Raw genomic sequence first — 20,075 nt, 5'->3', positions numbered from 1 at the left:
CCTATGAAGAATAAGACATGGTTCATCGATAGTCATGATATATGAGTGAGGTAATTAGAAATCGAATTTTGGCAACAAATACATGTTCCGAAAACCACAAATTGAAAGTTTTACTAGATTTTTGTGGGTATTAATTTCAGCACATACAGAAATATTCAAATATCTATTATCATGTTTAATCTGCGATACCGATTTTATATCGAAGACTGCATCAATAGTGTATTGCTTAACTAAGTATTAGATTTTGGAGTTTTGTTTAATGTCGACCGAATATTACTATTGGTGAATTTTTAAATTCAGTTATGCAATCCATGGAATGTTTCTTGTTTTTTTAATTCCTAATAGACAAACCTGTCAACACAAAGCATCTCTTTATGAGTGACGAGGTGCAATTTCATCTGAATGGTTATGCACAGATACAAGTTTCGTTATTAGCAAACTCACCAAATACCACTCTATGCATCTCAAGACACGCTATGAATTATTGAACTCTGGTCAAGACGTAGCAGCTTTGTTTTTCGTGTTTTTGTTTGAGTTGGTTGTTTACTGTCATATTGACATCAATACAGTTTTCGAGTCCGATCTCAATGAAAAGGACCTACGAACTGCGGCTCCTGCAATTCTGTCAAATTACTACATGGAAGTTGTTTATATTTGATTTTATAAAAATGTAGTCCAAAAATAAAAAGGGTCTTTCATTAACATTACAAAGTTGGTCCTTCGAGCCGGATTGGATGACGTGTGGAAAATTTGTGTATGCTGGAAAGGATACAAGTGCCAGAGGTTCTACACGTGAGCGCCAGCAGAAGTATAAACAACTTCCTTGTAGTAATTTGACAGGCTTGCAGGAGCCGCAGTTCGTAGGTCCTTTTTATTGAGATCGGACTCGAAAAATGTATTGATGTCAGTATGACAGTAAACAACCAACTCAGACAAAAACACGGAAAACAAAGCTGCTACGTCTTGACCAGACTCTATTACTGAAAGAGAATGACCATTCTGTCACAATAACTTCGAAAAACATAGAAAAATGTGACAGATGGAACATTTATCTCGAAATATCTATGGAATACTCTAAGAACTTTTGCCCCGGCGATATCATCCAATCTTACCATACCAAATTTTTTTGGGGCTACCTTAAGCAGAAGATGTTTATGAATAAACATCTTACTGGCTTCAAAAGGGATAAACAGGATGGAATTTGGCGAACAAATATTGCAAAATCTAATTAATAATTTTGTTGGGCGCTTAGAAGAGTGCATTACGGAAGAATAACATCTTTTATTAATGAATCTTCAAATTATTTCAAATATTGTGCTGTTACTAGTACTACTAGTATTAGATATTTGATTTTCTGTATCTATTTTAATTTTCAAAGTGACCAAAATTCAATTTGGGGAATCACCTTCATTGAAGATACCTTACAGATTTCTACAAAAACTGCCCTTAAGAAGCACTAACTTTCCGATAAACGTGAACCGTCGATCTCAGTACCTAAATCAGACTACTTAATATGTATCGAACCTCTGGAAAAAAGCCAATCACGAAAGAACTCGGTACCTGTGGTGACGACGTTGGTCATGAGGCTGCCATTGTCGCTTAGGGCGTCGAGCCCCGGCCGTGGATCGTAGGCGGTCGTGCTGTCCACGAAGTCCGCCGAGATGTCATAGCCCATGGAGTTGGGCGGTACTTGCGTCTGCCCCGTGTAGTACGGCGTGTATGTGCCCACCTCGCTGTTGTAGGCATATCTGGAATGTAATAAAAGAGTTAAATGAATTAATAAGTCAACTAAACGATTTATGCAATTTCATTCTTATTGTAATAGTTCCCTAAAGCGTGGTTCTTCGAAGATCCTTTTTGGGAAACTTATTTTTAATTTTTTTAAGCGATAATTTAAAACATTTGTAATTTATAACGCATATCTATTCGTGTATTTCAAGAAGAAGTGCAATATTGAGAGTGTCAATTATTTAAATCGTATCCTAATAAGGTAGAAGAAGAAAGAGTAAAAACAGAAAATATAGTATTAAACAGTCGCAAGAAGATGATATCAATAATAATATTTTGAAAGATTTGAAATATTCTGAGAGCAGGATTTGAAAGAGTTTACGTTCTCATGACACTTCAACAAAAAATCCTCTAACAGCTTCACACTGTTGGTCCCGCGCTTCTTCGAAAAATGCGTTTGCTAGGCTCTATTCATTATATCACCTTTTTCGATCTATTCTAGAACAGGTTTATCTGTCCTAGAAAAGTTGAACAGAACCTTTCCAGCAAAAAAAATTGCTCTTGATCCTGTTTGTAGCAGAAAGATGTGTATCTACATCGCATGATCTTATCTATTAGAGAGAGTATCTTCACTCATTTGGAATGTCCTTTTGAAGAAATATTTGCTTTGCCGTTACTTTTTTAAATATCCTCTGAACAAAATTTTCTAACAGTCAATTTACGCTTATAAGTGATCACCATCAGATTCAATTTAATTCTTAAATACTCCAAATATATCTAGAAAAAAGTTTTGAGAACAATTTATGAAGGCTTAGAATGAAGATGTAAATGCAAGAATAATAAAAATAAGCAGAATTAGAAAATGCAATAAATATTAAAGTGTCGCAGAAAGAATGCGTCATTGAAAACATCGTTAATACGAAGGTATTAGGAAAATACAGCAAATCTAACTCAATTAGAGATATAATTATTAATTTCGTCATAATTTCTAAATATTCATTTTCTCAAAGCGAGCTCCAAAGTTTTTGAACACTTTTAAATACAAATTCTTTACAACTGCTTCACATTGCTGATTTATTAATCCACCCGTTTCATATGTTTCAATATAGGTATATCTATATCCTAGGAAAGGATTCCAGAGAAAAATTTTGGCTTGAATCTGTTGATTGCAGAAAGGTGGTTGTCACCATTACATGAGATTTATCTATACCTATATCTTCTCTGTTACTTCCGAATACATCTGAATATTTTAAATATACTTAAATAGAAATTCTGAGAAGGATTTACGGAGAAACAGACACTTAAATGATAAGATGGTCAAAGTATGTTTTTAGAATACTGGTTATGACTGGCAAATAATTGCAAAAAGAGTGGATGAGACAAAAGATGAAGAGCCTAACGGGGAGTGATGCTATTAAGAAAGACCCAATAAAATGAATAGGCGTATAGATAACTGTCATAGAAGCCTGGAACGATACATTCTGTACCTCTTGTAGGTGAATGATTTATTTTGTGCTAGTTAGACATTGTATATATTTTTGTTTTATATTACCACACAAATCGAACTAAATAAAACTTGTCAAGAAGGAATTTAGGATTTTAAACCCATGATATGGCGGGAACCAACTATTTTGCGGAATTTTACCCGCAGTATGCAGAAGAAAACAGCTAGCATCAATCTTCAGCTTAACCACCAGATGTATACCGTCTTCAAACTTATTAATTTTCAGAAGTAGTGTGTTAACTAGAGTGAGTGTAGGTGAGATTAAAAGTGCTACTTCTATGAATGATCACTGCTACTTAATGCGTAACTTTCAAGCCGCGTAACTGACAAATAACTGGGATAATTCAGTGCTTGTTGGGGAACTAGTCTACAGAGTAGTTATTTCCCACAATCTCGTTTTAAAAATAGCAGGTCGCTCTCTATCAGTATACTTAGCCGTTTCAAAGGTTAAGGCATCGAGTAGCAGTGGCATATATTGAATATAGGATTATTTGTATCAATTTTCTGAAAGACACAGGACTTCCATTAGTATAATTTGCATAGTTCAATTAAATGATTGACATTTAAACCTAAAAAGAGTAACCCATTTATTTAGCAACACTTTTTTAAAATTAAAGAACAGTATATTGATAAAAATCATTAAACATAACTAGATTTATTGAATACCAACTGGTTTTAGATATTAACCACTGTATTTAAATTTGTATATAATGCTCTAAATCATTTTATAACGAGAAAGAATAAAAAATTTAAAACTGGCTCCTTCGCCAAAAATTCAAATATGACGACACATGTTTGAATAGCGATGCGTATCTTTAATTTTGAGAAATTTGTAGTACAAAATTATGATATACATATGTATACCTTGAGTTATATTATTTGGATTAGACACTACACAATATTACAACCATATTTAAATTTTATTAAAAAATATATTTTAAATCTCTCGAAACCACTTAAGAAAATAAATTATTTTTATTGTAATTTTAAAAAATGGTATAAATATTCTGTAAAGGAAGCAATATAAAAAACATTAAAAGTCCGTCGTCATCAAATTTGTTGTTTTAATGACGTGTGATAATCCGACCGGAAGTGTGCTTCGGAAAGGAATCCTGAACCGCAACACAGCGAACATATTTATTTCCTAGCATGGCAAAATGTAGGGCAGCCCGTTATGCCGATCCGACATCAAAATGACCTAGTTTTCCCTCTCTAAACAGGCCATTTTACATCGGTCTGGGTTAAATGGACGTAATTTTTTATGGATTTACTTTATCCGTCGATTCCGTTTTCGGCAAAACTCAATCTTTTAAGTCGGAAGTTGTGGTACGCGTCCTCTCAAATAGCAGAGTAACGTTGGCGATTGTCTGATGTAGATGGATAATGTCGGTATTTCCAAGTTATCGAATAATAGTTAAATTTAAATCATTTTAGGGAAAAAGTCAATTCTAAATTGGTTTTATTTACTCAGAAAAGAGTCAAAAGTCACCCAATTTATAGTTAGCAGTAACTCGCATTTGAGTAAAACTCTCTCATTTCTGATGCAATAGTTTCACTCAGTTGTACTCATACTAATAGAGTGAAAATTTCACTCAATCGGGTGTGGGCAGAAATTGATACATTATTGAGTAAAATTAAGGGAAATTTGAGTGAATTTTTTTTACAACGTATGCTTGCTTCTGTCACTACTTTCTCTGATATACTACTAAATATTTTCATATCAATAATAAAAAAAATAAGGCAGTATCATACAATCATCGACTTTTTCTGCCAAATGACATTAAAAAAATTAACGGGGAAATTTTTAAAGGATGTTTTCTAAAATATATTTTTTCATGTTTTATTAATTTATTGTAACAAGCTATAAAATGAGGAAAGCTTATGGTATTAAGGTCTTGAAATTATAGTTTGTGAAAATAAATGTAAATTTAATTCCTAAAAAAATATATCATATTGTAAAAATATTAGCGAAAGGTACTTCTACTAATATAAATACTATGAAATTACTTACTATACAGGGAAAGTGATAACTAGATAAAAATAATTTTGTTAAAGCTTCTTCTCAAAATAAAGCAGGCCTTTCTTAAAACAGGACGTTTCAGGTCTTCTAAATACTCTTAACACTTTTTAATAAAATTTTCCGTAACTATTTAGATGGAGATTTCTAGTTTATAAATGTAAAGAGTGATCCTAATAAAAGTTGCATTTATTAATCTATTTTGACCGGAATTTTTTTTTCCATAAACTTTTCACTTTAAATACAAAACATCGTATTCTATTTTTTGTGATCTAGGCCTGCCGCAATTTCTTATTGGGGCCAAAATTGAAGAAATCGTAGATATATATTAACAAATTACTTTATTTTAAATTTTAATATCTAATATCTCTTTACTCAGTACTCTCCTCAACCAACCAATTTCATAAAAATTAGGAAATTTCAAAATTTTTACAGATAAATTTTTATACATTTACTATTATAGACAAAGCAAACTATGAAATAAACATTAAAACCAGATGACAAAATTAATTCTAATAAACTAATTAATATAAGAGGTTTAGACTTCTCGGAACTTAGTTCTTTACAAATAATATATACTACTTTTTCAACGGCGCGCGACGTTTCGGTTTTGATCAAGAGCTTTATCATCTTATTGTTTCATATTCCATTTAAATGAACTTTTTTAATGTCAATAGAAACAACGAAAAACACGAATTGAAATTAATAATTATTATTTGTGATTGTTTTGCTGTTTAAACTTTAATTTATTGAGTACAATTACCTTATACCGCTATTGGTTACATGTTATTTTGCTTAGTTATAATAATGAGAATTTTGTTGTCATTGTTTTGTTTGTAATCGATGTTTATTCCATGACTTATTTTGTCTGTAATAATAATAGCATATTTTCATTATTTTTATCTGCAAAACTTCTAAAATTTCATACTCATTTAAGGGGGTGCTGAATATAAGAGTGTATTCAAGTATTACAGAAGATAATCGCTAATGATATTTTTTTAATTTTAATCCCCATAAGCCGGTAGCCGCACGGTTTAAGGCGCCAGTCCTTAAATCGATGTGCGCTAATTTTGCCCGGGTTTGATTCCCGCGGCCGGTAGATCGTAAATTAGCTATGCTTGTACGGAGGGTTGACACCCTCTGTGCAGGTATGGTAGGGTGGAAGAATGTTGGTTTGGATCAATTTGAGAGATTGACATCGGTTGGCATTTGACCAATTATGAGGTTTTCCAGGTTTCCCTTATACCTGCACTGAATGGTGGTTAGGACCTACCAACATAAGTCGTTCCTGGGCGCAAATGCGGCCTGCTTAATAATAATATGCCGTCTCCTCTCCCGCACAAGTCTTCGACTTCTGGGCTAATTCTCGTGGTTAGAATGAGGAGTAGAGATATTATTATTATTATACTATTATAAGTGCGATATGCCTTGATCATAAAAAATTAAATAATGTGTTTTGTACAAAAGTACATCAATATTAATGAATGAATGAATATTATCACTAAATGTAATTTTGTCTCAAAAATAAAGTGAAAATGATGTGTGTGTTTCCAAAAAATGTTTTCGACATTATAGCATTATCATGGTAGTAACTAGGACTACCAAGAGCCATTCATGTGGCTGGACGATGGGTGCCTGCGGTGGATGAGGTACGTCATCACTAAGCTTATAAGTAAATTGTACGTGACCAAAAAAAAAGGAGTGTATTTAGGGCATGGCGCTGTCACAGAAAGAACAGCAATTGATATGTTATCCTAATTGATATGTTATCCATTATATCGCTATTTTGTAAAATAACAAGTTAAGGAAAATTACCGCTAAATGTTCGTAGGTAATCTTACAATTAGTCATTAATCATCAAAAATAAACTAGGAAAACAATCGACTAAGTTTTATAAGTTGTATAAAAAAGAGATCTCCGGTACATGACCATAGATTAGAAATAAATAGAAACATATAATTGTCCCTTCGATATCGTTAGAAATAGTTGCCACAATTTATCATTTTATTCATAAAGGACAGTCTAATTCGTTAATAAGAGTGATTATGAAAAAATATCCAAAAATGCATCTTAGTTTATATACACCTACACTGTAAAAAAATTTCACTCAATTTTACTCAATAAATTATCAATTTCTGTCCACACCCGATTTAGTGAAATTTTCACTCTATTAGTATGAGTACAACTGAGTGAAACTATTGCATCAGAAATTAGTGAGTTTTACTCAAATCCGAGTTACTGCACTATCAATTGAACGACTTTTGACTCTATTCTGAGTATATAAAACCAATTTACCTATTTCTCTATTATGATTTAAAATTAACTATTATTAAGTCATTTTTTACTCAGACTTGGTTTTTAATTAACTAAATATTCTGTGCAAAAATAAATCAGTCATAAATGATTAAATAGGATATACAGTGTTGAAATTAATTCCCGGGGCCTCCTCCTGTCCTGGCCGAGACCCGCCAGCTGAGACCCACCGCCGCCGGCTAAGGCCTGTTCTCCTGGCGACCACGCTTTTCTGGAGCATCTAACGGGCCCCTATTAACTGTGGTCGAGATTACAGAAGCAATATGTAAGTGGTGCCATCTTCACGGCGCCATTCGAATTACTCGAAATTAATATACATTTAAACCCACTCAGTAACGAGGAGATTTACTCTGATTTAGGTATACAAGTACACCAAATACGAGTTTACGTGAAGAATTTATTTAGGGAGTACTTATATTTGAGTGAAAGTACTCAGTTTTAGTTTAAATATAATCACAAATGAGTAAAATGATCAAAATGCCCGATATTGAGTGAAAATGTACTCAATAATTTCACTCAATTTTTTTACAATGATACAGAGAAAGGCATTAATTGTTCCTTGTAACACTGAATCAAATAATAAAGAAGACATACATTTACTGTGTTGCATTCGAAACTTTCCAAAATTACGCTCCACTAATAAAAATGTAAAATCCACTTACCCTCCGTTATAACTATGATGTAATTGGTCGCTACTCGAAGGCGTCTGCTGCTCGAAAACGCTGTCAGGTGCGGTGTCACTTTGTGCCCTTAGTTGCGCCCGGTGGAATCTGACTTCGTCCTCCACCTTCTCCCTCTGCTTCTTCGACATCCGTCCAAACTTTACGGCTGTAAAAAAGCGTCAGAATTACAAGGGGGAAGTTAACCTGAGCATTTATATTACGTAGGTCACGTATAAGTCCGTTTTAGATGGTGTGGATGATGCTGAAAATGAAGACGCTGGTTGATCACCTAGCGGTCCCTTTTATCCGCTTTCAGGATGATTCTAGGGTACTCGTTGATGAAAATGTAATTGATTATGGTGATTACAGTTTAGTGTTAGTGATGCGGTACGCTGGTGATTTTAATTTTGGTCAACATGCGGATTTACTTATTTAAAAACATGACATTTATGCAATTCCGATCGCAATTGAAGAACCAAGAGGTCGGCAGTATGTACCAGGTTTGGTCGCTGACGCAGCAACTCGGCATTAAAATATTTGAAAAACTTATTCCCATATTTATTTAGCCATACTCATATACACGTCTGGTCGAACTAAATGTGGAGGTGGTAGAAATGTATACGCCCAGTTGAAGAATGCACGCGCGGGCAAACGGCGTACACAGACGAACTGGACGATTGCCTAGCAGTGCAGTGCAGCACTGCGGAATTTGGTGTGATTCAGGTAATTTTAATTTATTATAGGCACTTTCTATTAATCATTCATATTACAATCGCGAAAGGGAGAAATAACAGGGTTATTTTGTGTACTAATATTATTACAACATGGTATTTTGGAGACCTTTTGAAACGGAACAGTACGAAATTTACCATCAATATAATAAAATTGTTTGAGGACATAAATAATTAAAATATGTTGTTGGCCAAATGAACATATAATATAAATTTTCTACACATTACATACAAATTATTATAATTTTTATCTTTAGCAGAAAACTTGTTTAGGGACGCCTATGAATCTCTTTAAATTTTATTGCTATGCGTTTTTATACATGTTCAACTGACTTCGGAAAGACTATAGATCATAATGCACAAAATGACATAAACTGTTATCTTGTCTATATTCATTTTAATGTTAGTGAAATTAAGGAAAACGATATTCTAAAGAATGTTCAAAGAGAAATGTTACAAAAACTAAGTATTGAATATGTAGACAAGGGTTTAATTATGATCAAGTCAGGGATGTAATAGACGATAAGTAGATAAGTAAGTGGATGGTGATAACTATGATGCACTGAAGATCAAAATCTGGATAATCTTTGCTGTGACGGGTAACATATGGACATTAGTCCTATGCGAATACAATTTTTTTTCCATAACATTGACCATTAAACCAAATAATTTAAAAAGTAAACAATACTTTATTTTGTCCATGTTTCCCTTAACTGAATCTTAGCTGAAACCATTTCTATACTAAGTTATATTTATTGGTTTATTCTCGATGGTATTAACCTGTATACCTACTGTACACTACGTTTTACAATTTTAGCAAACTAATTCTCGAAGGAGTTTCTTTTTGAAAATAAGGTATCGGTCCAATCATTGTTTTTTGGTCAGCAGCTCGAACCTGACTTTGATTAAAATAGAATTAGTAGTAATATTTACATGGATTTATTTGGTTTTGTTATCTTTAATTATGTTTTTATTTTAAAAATCTTTCATTAGTTTTCAGGAAATTACGAAAGTGAAACATAAAAGTTGTTAACTTCTGAGATTGTCTATTTAATAAGAAACAAAAAGAGGTAATTATTTACTATAATGGCACCCTCTCCAATTTTCACAAAATGTTCTCTACCCCCCTATTTTCGATAGTGCTGAACACGAATCTGAAGTTTTTTTTGTGCGGTCGAACCCAGTTTTTGAGAAAAAATTTTTTCTAAATTCTAACCTGAATATTTCAGATAACACAACGTAGAACTCTGTATATTTTATGTAGCTATCAGAACATCTGTAATAAACAATCAACATTATTTAAGAAACACATTTTCCCAAATTTGAACTAAAAAAAAATATGTATTTAATAAATAAAATTATAGTAAATTTATGTGGGATGAACAGAGATGAATGAGAGTGGGGGAACTCAATGTTGTCATCACGAATTACAAATGGCGGATTCAAACTACAAAATTTTTATTTATTAAATACATATACATAAAATATACAGAGTTTTACGTAGTGTTATCTGAAATATTCAGGTTAGAATTTCGAAAACTGAGTTCGACCGCACAAAAAAACTGCAGATTCGTGTTCAGCACCATCGAAAATAGGGGGGAGACAAAATTTTGAGAAAATTGGAGAAGCCCCGATCAACTTTTATGTAACGATAATTATAGATATTTTCTAAAACTTATCAGTTGGTGACAATGAATTGTCAGAATACTTTTTGAAGGCAGAAATTGAATTGAATTGATCTTATTTTCTGCATATATCAATTTGAAGCTCTGCGTACTCTGCCCAATTGATGAACAAGATCAGCAAGTTTTTAAAAAGAATACATTTTTGAGAAGTACCTTACCAATTACTAATTAAAATTTTTAGTGCCGCTAAATGTTATGTCAAAATGTGTTTCACATAAAAATTAACCTGGTTCTACGATTATATATGAAATTATATTATAGAAATAATGTTGATAATGCTTATATGATTAAGGAAACGGGAACTTGTTATTATGTTTTCAAATTTTGTGGAAAATCTTGACTTCTGGAACTGCAGCGAGACAATCTTGGTAGATTACTTGCCAAAAGAAATCACAATTATTGTAAGAATATTATCGGAACTCTCTGGCTCACTACTTGCTTGATGAACAAAGGAAGTTTTAAGTAATTTAATCCGGAAATTACTTCCACAATCACGCCATTCGCCAGGTCCAGTTCACAGTTATTTTCATCCATTTCCAGAGTTAAAAAAATCTTTGTAGGAAGTGCCGTATCAAGATTTAAATGATCTAAAGTGATAGATTGCAGATACTGCCAAAAAGTTCTTTGAAAGAGGTACCTATTCAAAACTTGGTTACGCATTGGAATACGTGAATGCAATTAAACGGAGACTACAGGATGTTAGAAGTTTGACTGCCTTAATTTTAACAGACGATAGAATATGTTCAAATAAACAAAAAACCTTATATGACATGGGTCCTAAACTCGACCATTTCCGAAAAAAAAAATTATCAAAATCTCCAACTTGATGTACAAAGTTCTATTAATTAAGGAATATTGACATAACTGCGCGCATAGAACACCATAAAATACAATGTTTACACTTTTTTTAACTACTCTATGCTTAATTCTAAAAAATAATTAACGTAATAAATTTAAAATTCAATAAAATTCATATCGAGCAATGTGACAACGGCGCGGCGGTTTATTAACACAAGATATTAAGGTGTACAGCAACCACCAATACGTAATTCAGTTGGTATCTGGATCCGACCGTGTCGGAATGTTTCTTGCGTACCACTATTTCCTTTTCTTGAGGTGTTTTCCAGCGAGTGCACGAAAATTGGATTCGAAAATGTCGTGTGCATCGAAAAGGGTGGTGGACATTTTGAGCATACGTTGTAGTACGAGGCGTTTAAAAATTACTGAATTTTGCTTTTTGGTAGGTACCTAAATTATTTTTTATACGTATGATTATTTGGACGACGTGAATCTTTGGGTACTTTAATTACATATTTTTCAAATACGCAACTTGATTAAAAGTTAAGTTCCTGTTTTAAGAGATTCATAATTACTAAAATTCGAGCTAAAATTTAAGCACAACACTATCTTCGTACTATAAAATCCATACATTTTATGTTACCTATTTAAAAACTGGGAAACAATTGTCTTGAAGTTTACTAAATGTTTCACAATAATAGTTGTTTACATTTTTTCCGTAGGACAAGTCTGCCGCGTGCACACGTGTGCGCATCAGCAGGTTAAGCGCTGTTGTCACGTTGAGATGAAACTCCCCAATGTTAGTACTCGCTGTATTTTAGAAACTGTTAATCTTACGTCCCTATAATATACAACTTTTTTGTTAATTTATGATTATCTCATGCTGAATTAATGGCAGTCAAACTGCTTACACCCTGTATACTGAAAAACTACATTGTACCTAGTATTGATATAAATTAGTTAAGTAAATAAAATATTTATTGCAAAACTGGGAATTTTACAAACACCACTCGTATCATAAAACTTCTGTTTAAATGTTGTGTACACCTAAGTGATGTGAATTTAACAGTAGATTTTAATTACACTCTTAATGAATGAAAGTTTGCACTGCAGTTTGTATTATAAGTACAGTATAATGTTGAGGGCTATAAATAATTCTTTTAATAATAATTCAACAGAATACAACTATATTTAAAAAATGTTTTCTGTTGGAAAGACCTTTTATTCCTTTTGGAAGCAAATGGAGACATTTAAGTAATTTATACGGTGCTCGCAACATCAATGAATAGAGTGAACTAAGCTGCACCATTCGAATCGGAATTAATTGCGCTCCTCGGGAATCCGGAGGAGTCTAATGACCTACAAATGCAGCAATAACTGTCCGCACTTTTACAACGAATCGCATACCGACCAAGTGCTCTTCGCATGTTGGCAGTTACGTGCCACGTAATAGCGGAAAATCGACCGAGTGGGACGACCGATCGCCGAACCATCGTCCAAGATTCGTCTGCACAATCGGCATAGCGGAGTCCTGCCGCATGACGAGGATTACGTCACCACACGTTCGTCCAAGAACAGCTGATATTTGATATTGGCCGATGCACGGGGCTGATAGCGTCCCAATCCGCTCCCCGATGCCTTTTGCCGAACAGCTGATCTCCAAATAGGGAATCAAGTTTCTAGAAGACAACATCCTGGTTAACCACTGAGGGAATAGGTGCATATTTCAAATGAGATATGGAAGAAGTGATAGGAAATATAGGAATATAAGAAAATATGTGGGAGGAAGAGGGATTTTATGGGAATATGAGAAAATACGAGCAGATAATCAGGAACACTAGGGAGTGTATTGATTTTTGTTTACATGGAATGAAAACTAAAATATTCCCTAAGAAAGAATATGTGTGTTTTTCTGATGTAGATGAATCAAAACCATATACTTCGCAATCGAAGTACGTATTATACAGGGTGGCCAAATGAAAACGAAACAGAGCTATTTTTAGGAACTGCGTCAAGATTGTAGAAAAACGCTGAGACCCGTTGATTTTAGATTAAAGGGGGCATTCTTTGCTGATATTTTTGACTCCGCCACTTTTACCCCCAAGCAAGGGTAAGCATCACCCCAAAGTATTTAAATGGCACTAGGAGTTGAGTAATATTTCTTTTGAAAGCTCTTACAATTCTCTTTACAACAGACTTTAAATTTTATAATTCCATCCAATACTTTGAAAAAAATTTACATTTTAAAATTTAAATTATGTTTAGTTGCTTACTTACTACTTAGTTGATTAAATGTTCAAACTGATGACCGATAAGAAAAAAGATTCGTCGACGATTCTTTGACGTAAATCTTCCAGCGACGCTGGCTGTGTTTTATAGATTTTACTTATTAGGTATCCCCACAAAAAGAAATCAAGGGGCGATAAATCCGCTGATCGTGGAGGCCACTCAATGCTGTCTCTTCTCCCAATCCAATTCCGTAAAAAACGTTGGTCCAAATACTGACGGACAATTAACGCATAATGCGGAGGAGCATCGTCCTGTTGAAAAATCAAATGATCTTCATCATACTCTGGAACATTTTCAATAATATCAGTAGGTAGCGTCTTCCAGTAATTGGAAATACATTGGGCCAGTCAAATTACCAGGTAAAAAAAAGGACCCACCAGCCGGTCACCAAAAATTCCAGCCCATACATTTAATTTTTCTGGTTGCTGTGTAGGCACCTCGTGAAATACTCTTGGGTTTGAATCGGACCAATAGCGGCAATTGTGACGATTTACCGTCCCGTTCAAGAAAAAACTGCATTCATTAGAAAACAAATGTTAAAAAGGAACTATGGATCGTTCCCTGCTCGCTCACCCATAATTTCGCAAAATTGCAAACGGCAAATGTATTTTGTATGGATGGAATTTATTCTTTTTCAAAATGGTTTGTATGCTAGTTCGATTGATCCCAGACACAGATGCCAGCTGCCTCGTACTTAATGTATGATCAAGATGAACTTGTCCCAAAACTGCAGCTTCACTAGCTTCATTAACTATAGGTTTTTCAATTTCTCGTTTTTTATTGGCTACGTTCCCTGTCTCTTGAAATTTTTTTACTAACTCTAGAACATACTTCCTCCTGACATGTCGGTCTTGATGTTGTTCATTAAATAGCTGAGCTGTTATATTCACACATTTATTGTTCACAAAGTAAAGCGAAATGATATCTATCCTTTCCGCAATGGAATAAACCATGGTGTTTAATTTTCAAAAACAAAATTAAATAAACTATCAACCAACGCTTCCAGAAAATACTAGAAAATAATTTGGAATCCACTAATTTTACGTTCATTGTGTGTGTATAGCATTCATTTCTGTTTTTTACAATTGTGTTTTTTTTTACGAAAGTGATAACAAATCGCCAAAAACCAATATGACGCAAGAAATACTAAATTTATACCATTGGCGTACTTAACTCGAATGACTGACATTTTTACCGTTACTAATTGTTTGTACATAAGTTTCAACTTTAAAATAAAAATTCTCAATAAGTATTGGGCGGAATTATAAAATTCCGCCCAATACCGCCCGTCTGTTGTAAAGAGAATTGTAAGAGCTTTCAAAAGAAATATTACTCAACCCCCAATGCCATTTAAATATTTTGGGGTGATGCTTACCCTTGCTTGGGGTGAAAGTGGCGGAGTCAAAAATACCAGCAAAGAATATCCCCCTTTAATCTAAAATTGACGGGTCTGAGCGTTTTTCTACAATTTTGACGCAGTTCCTAAAAATGGCTCTGTTTCGTTTTCATTTGGCCACCATGTATAATCATTTCTGTGTGCGTCTTTATTGATTTGGGTAGTTTACACCAAACAAGACGAGTACCGTAAATAACAAATTAGTAATGTCCAGATGGATACTATAAATTTTCGATGAGAGAAACTAAAAGTAGTTTAAATAATTGAAAATCACTACCAAACTAGAGAAAAATTGACATCTTGTAGGAAGACCTTGATGTGAAATTGTCATAAAATCGTGAGGATTATGAAGATGCTTGATCCGCCAAGTTCGTAACTTACGAGTATTATAGTAAAGTAATAGATACTGTTCTTTGTCATTGTCAATAGCATAGGTAATATGCTAGAGCTACTTATACAGAGGATTTTGCTAGCTTTGTACGTTAAAAATAACCAGCATTGTTCTAAACGCATGTGGCCGCAGGGTATTCCTAGTGGGTATATGTACTGTGCGTCCATTTTCGATTGTCTTGGTAGGGTAGTTTGGTCATTATTAAAAATAGAAAATTGTGATTTTCGTAAACGTTAGTCACATTTAGAGAAATCTCTTGAAAACAGGTTTTCGATATATTATTTATTGGTCTTGACGTTATAGTAAAAAAGTCAATTTTTTAGCGACTACTTTTTTCTGATCGACTCTATCTTAATTTTTTAGTAACATACTGGTTTTCGAGTTACAGTTTTATAAATGGAAACCATGGCCTAGTTTTGCACCTTTCAAAAATATACAAAGTGTCCCGCATAAGAACCAACACAAAGCAGGTGCATGCAGAATTGTCCAAAATATTGTGAATCAACCAAACTTACTTATATAGAAACTTGCACCCAGACAGAGTCACAGACTTTCAAAGTGAGTCACAAATTTCGAGACAAATTAATATCTGCAATGTTTTAACTTAGAAGTACCACATTTGGTATACAATTTAGATATAAAGTGACCATGAGTTCAAGGTTATTGAACTATCGCAAGATAGTAATAAGGGGATACCCACCCTTAATTTCATACGATTTTTTTGGCCCTTTGACTAGTTTGACTAAATATATTATACATAATTTTTATTCTAAACCTTTTCTTGTGCTTGATAACATTGCCATTTTACAAATAAAAAGTAGGATTATTTGAAGTAAGCACTGTGAAGTAGAATCAACAAAACATCATTAGTCAGATATGTATTTATCACTCAGATTTGACAATTAACAGATGAAGATTTGGTTTCTGTCTTCAAGAAATATTTTTGAACAAACTTAGTCTCTAAATTTCTTATTTACCCCATCGCTTTTTTGTATTTGTTTTTCTTCATAGGCAGCTATAATAATAACATCATATTCTCTTTGATAAAGCATTTGTTTTTATTTATGGCTAACTTCACCTTTATCTTACTACATTAAAAGAACCGGCTACACCTGTTTTCTGCTTTTTGAGACAAATAAACTAATTTTTGAAAATGTACTCTTTTTGACTATGCCATGGTGAGCTGCAGTTTCTATTAAAAATATATTACTTTGATTTGAAGGTCCAAAACAGTTTGAGTTCTGACCGAATTCTACCAAAAATCTATTCTACCAAAAATCTATTTGTAGCCCCTACGCGAGTCAAACAAAATACCAAAATGTAATTTTTTTCCACTATAATCCTAAACAAAATCAGAAAATGTGTGTGTGACCTGAAGATTTCTTTCAAAAAAGTTAGGTAGGATAACATCGAAATTAGGATGCACTGTACTCTACAAATTGCTTTTGTTTGTGGATAGCGCTCGTCATCAGTGATATTTAAAAATAACCGGAAACCACCGCGAATATAGTGTACGTATGGGTTTGTCTATTTTAAACGTTGTTGACTATTTTATATACATCTTTCCAGCCTAGCAAACACACTAACAGTATCAGTATTTTTAATGTACACTATGTTTTAGAAATATACCTATACATTCTCCCTAATGCGATATTTTTGATAAAGCAAGAATAGTTTTACAAAACAGCTCTTAATCTATTAGACGTTTTCAGTTTAGTTTTAGTTTTCATTTCGCAGATGGCGTAGTACCCAATGGAATGGAAAATAAACAAAAATGTGTTAGAATTGGGTATCAAATGGTCAATTGTAGATATTTGTATAGGTCGTTCTTAGATTCAATGTATTTATTTGGTTTTTCAGTATTTCTTATGGCCATAGGATGTTTCCTGAAAGTTGCCAAGGTATGAGTTTTATTATGAAACATTCAGACTGTTAGGAATTGCACCAAACAAGATGGTATTCTGTAATATGTCCCAACATGTTAGTGATGAAACAGATACGTACTTATAGCGTTTCAGTAGATACTATTATTCCAACTGTATGACTCGTTCCGAAAAAAACTGTATTGATGGATGAATTTTGAATACACTGTATAATCACACATATATGTCGATCACGGTTTAGCAGTTATTTTTTAGTATAGCTGTACCTGATATAGTTACAAATATTTCTGTTTTGCAATAGGTAAGGTACTAAATAAATATAAACTAAGCATGTCTACGTAATGGGTTTCCCCATGGCACCTACTTAAGCGTTTGTAGAATATATACAAACATATATGTTGTACTATATACCTACTACTACTTTTTGGAAATTTTATTGTGAAATACTGCATAAGGATTATTATTTTCCAAAAAATAAAATATAAATGTACCTTTATTGTATTATTCATCTTTTTTGTGTATTTTGAGATCACAAGTATGCGTTTTCTTGCGATTGTAGTGATATTTTAAGGGAAATATCGACATATACTGCAGCTACAACAGTACTGACCGTTTTTTAAATTTGATGGCGACATGGCTATATATTGCCTTTACCCTTAAAGCTTTATATTGTTCTAGTTGTAATAAACTGCTCAATCTAAATATGTAAAAATGTAGTGTACCATTTTCACGTTTCCCAATGTTATTTTGGAAAGAGAAAAAATCTTATATCATTTTTATACAACAGAAAATTGCTAATATATACTTTTGTAGTTCTTCATTTTCATCTCAACTAAATTTTGTAGAGTATATCATAAATTTTTGTATTAAGTAATGCATAGTTTTATGTTTTAACGTTGAATCGCTAGGTTGACGTATGCATCGAGTTGTTATTTTTATAAACGGTGCTTTTCTGTTAAGTTATCACAAATAATTTAGATTTCATATAAAGAGGTGGAGTAAGAGTTATGTTTAACACCGGCAAGTAGAGTGCGGTTTTCAATAAGTTTTCTATTAAAAGAATCAAGTATACTTATCTTAAATTTGACTCATTATATATTAAATGGACTAAATACAGAGAGAAAGAGTATAATAATATTTCAGTCATTAGGCCATGTTACCTGTTTACAGATATTTCGATGTGTAGTTTTTTATGTATATGTGTATTTACTTTGGGCTACTGCAAGTAGACAAACATATAACAGCGTAATTAGTATGTGTTCTTTAAAACATCCCCTTTGTGTAGATCTGCTTTTGGTTGCTCATTTCTCTTTAAAACGTTCTACAAATAAAAAAAGTTTTATCTTCTATAACCGGATCCTTCGCCATTTATTAGAAATTTTCCTCTGTGATCCAAGAATGGCTATAGAAAAATTTTCCGATTTCTTTTATACCGTTGCGAGACCAAACTTATGACAATAAAACGTTTTTTTCGTTTCGAAAGTAGGTAACAAATTCCTTGGACTGGAAGATAAGAGGTTTGTTACCAACTGTCGTGACGAGATCCAGTCCGCTTGATATTAAATCCTACCTTAAATGACGATTTGGCTTGCAAATACCTGGATCGTATCTGGTTATCGGAGTTTCAGCAATCTTGAGCCACGAAATCGTAAAGTCGGGTATTATGGACGGAACGACTGCATAAATTCATTAAAAATGGAAGTATGACCTGTAATTAAATCGAGCAGCAGTAAGTTCCCGAGAGGATTGAATTACGAAACCCGGTGCTGAAAAATGATTGGAATTTTAGGGATGTTGTACCTAGGCGGTTTTCAAAATATATCAGTTATTTACTTGTACAACATTTCAAAAAAGTAATAAATAAATTTATACAAAATTATAAATGTTCTCTAAAAGTCAGGAAAATAAAAATTACTGTCTCAATTAAAATCCAGAATTCCTAATTTTTATCAGAAATTGTATTCCAGGAAACGTAAATTGTTTTTCAGAAAACTTAATTTTTATTTCAGAGCATGTAGTGCACTTGTTATATTACAAATAAATCTATTTTAATTGTCTCTTGAATATACATAAGTGTGAATGGACGTGTTCTATAACAAATCTAAAATTCCAATCATAAATACTATTCTGAAATGCAACTGACGATTTCTGAAACAAAATTAGTTCCCTCAAATACAATTGATATTTTCTAAAATGTATATGGCAAGGATGTAGAACCTGTATGTTTGTATTTACAAATATGGTTAATATAATAGACATTTCTTCAGTATGAGTAAGGCTTGGAACATTGCTGTTGCTGCAATATAATTGTTAACATTATTGAAATGTGTCGTATTGTATACATATCACTTTATCTGATATACTTATGAGTATTAGTTAAGCAACTCTATGTACCTATATTTCAGTATTACGGTAGCAATATTTATCGTTATCATAATTTATCAACATTTTCTTCCTTATAATTCAATATTTACTAGTAGCACTTCTTATTACCAGTTTACATTGTTATTTTCTTTTTATTTATTCAAACCATGATTTCAAATTACTCGTTAAGATTTTAGTTAAAGTTAAGCTTTAAATAATATTAGTTATTCACCAAACATTGTACGAGGTCTATTCAGAAAATAACCGAACTTTTTGAATTATACGCTAATGGAGGTATTTAATGACATGCGGTG

The 20,075-nt window shown here is 32.9% G+C and overlaps 1 protein-coding gene across 5 annotated transcripts in view; it reads right to left on the bottom strand.

The window, feature by feature from the left end:
* The window catches only part of LOC108904702 (probable nuclear hormone receptor HR3), a 51,340-nt gene that overhangs the window by 11,183 nt on the left and 20,082 nt on the right, over positions 1 to 20,075 (bottom strand). For 4 of the 5 annotated variants that reach the window (XM_018707356.2, XM_018707348.2, XM_018707365.2 and 1 more), the window contains 2 exons: positions 8,225 to 8,390; positions 1,561 to 1,748 (listed from right to left, as the gene is read on the bottom strand). In XM_018707356.2, coding sequence (XP_018562872.1) covers positions 1,561 to 1,748; positions 8,225 to 8,390 — 354 coding nt within the window. Of the gene's footprint in view, positions 1 to 1,524; positions 1,749 to 8,224; positions 8,391 to 20,075 lie in introns of all 5 variants that reach the window. The other variant, XM_018707374.2, reaches the window with a different exon arrangement.

Source organism: Anoplophora glabripennis, unplaced genomic scaffold (genome assembly GCF_000390285.2).
Source record: "Anoplophora glabripennis isolate ALB-LARVAE unplaced genomic scaffold, Agla_2.0 scaffold8, whole genome shotgun sequence".
NCBI classification, from domain to species: Eukaryota; Metazoa; Arthropoda; class Insecta; order Coleoptera; family Cerambycidae; genus Anoplophora; species Anoplophora glabripennis.
This window is presented reverse-complemented; position numbering and strand designations above follow the sequence as displayed.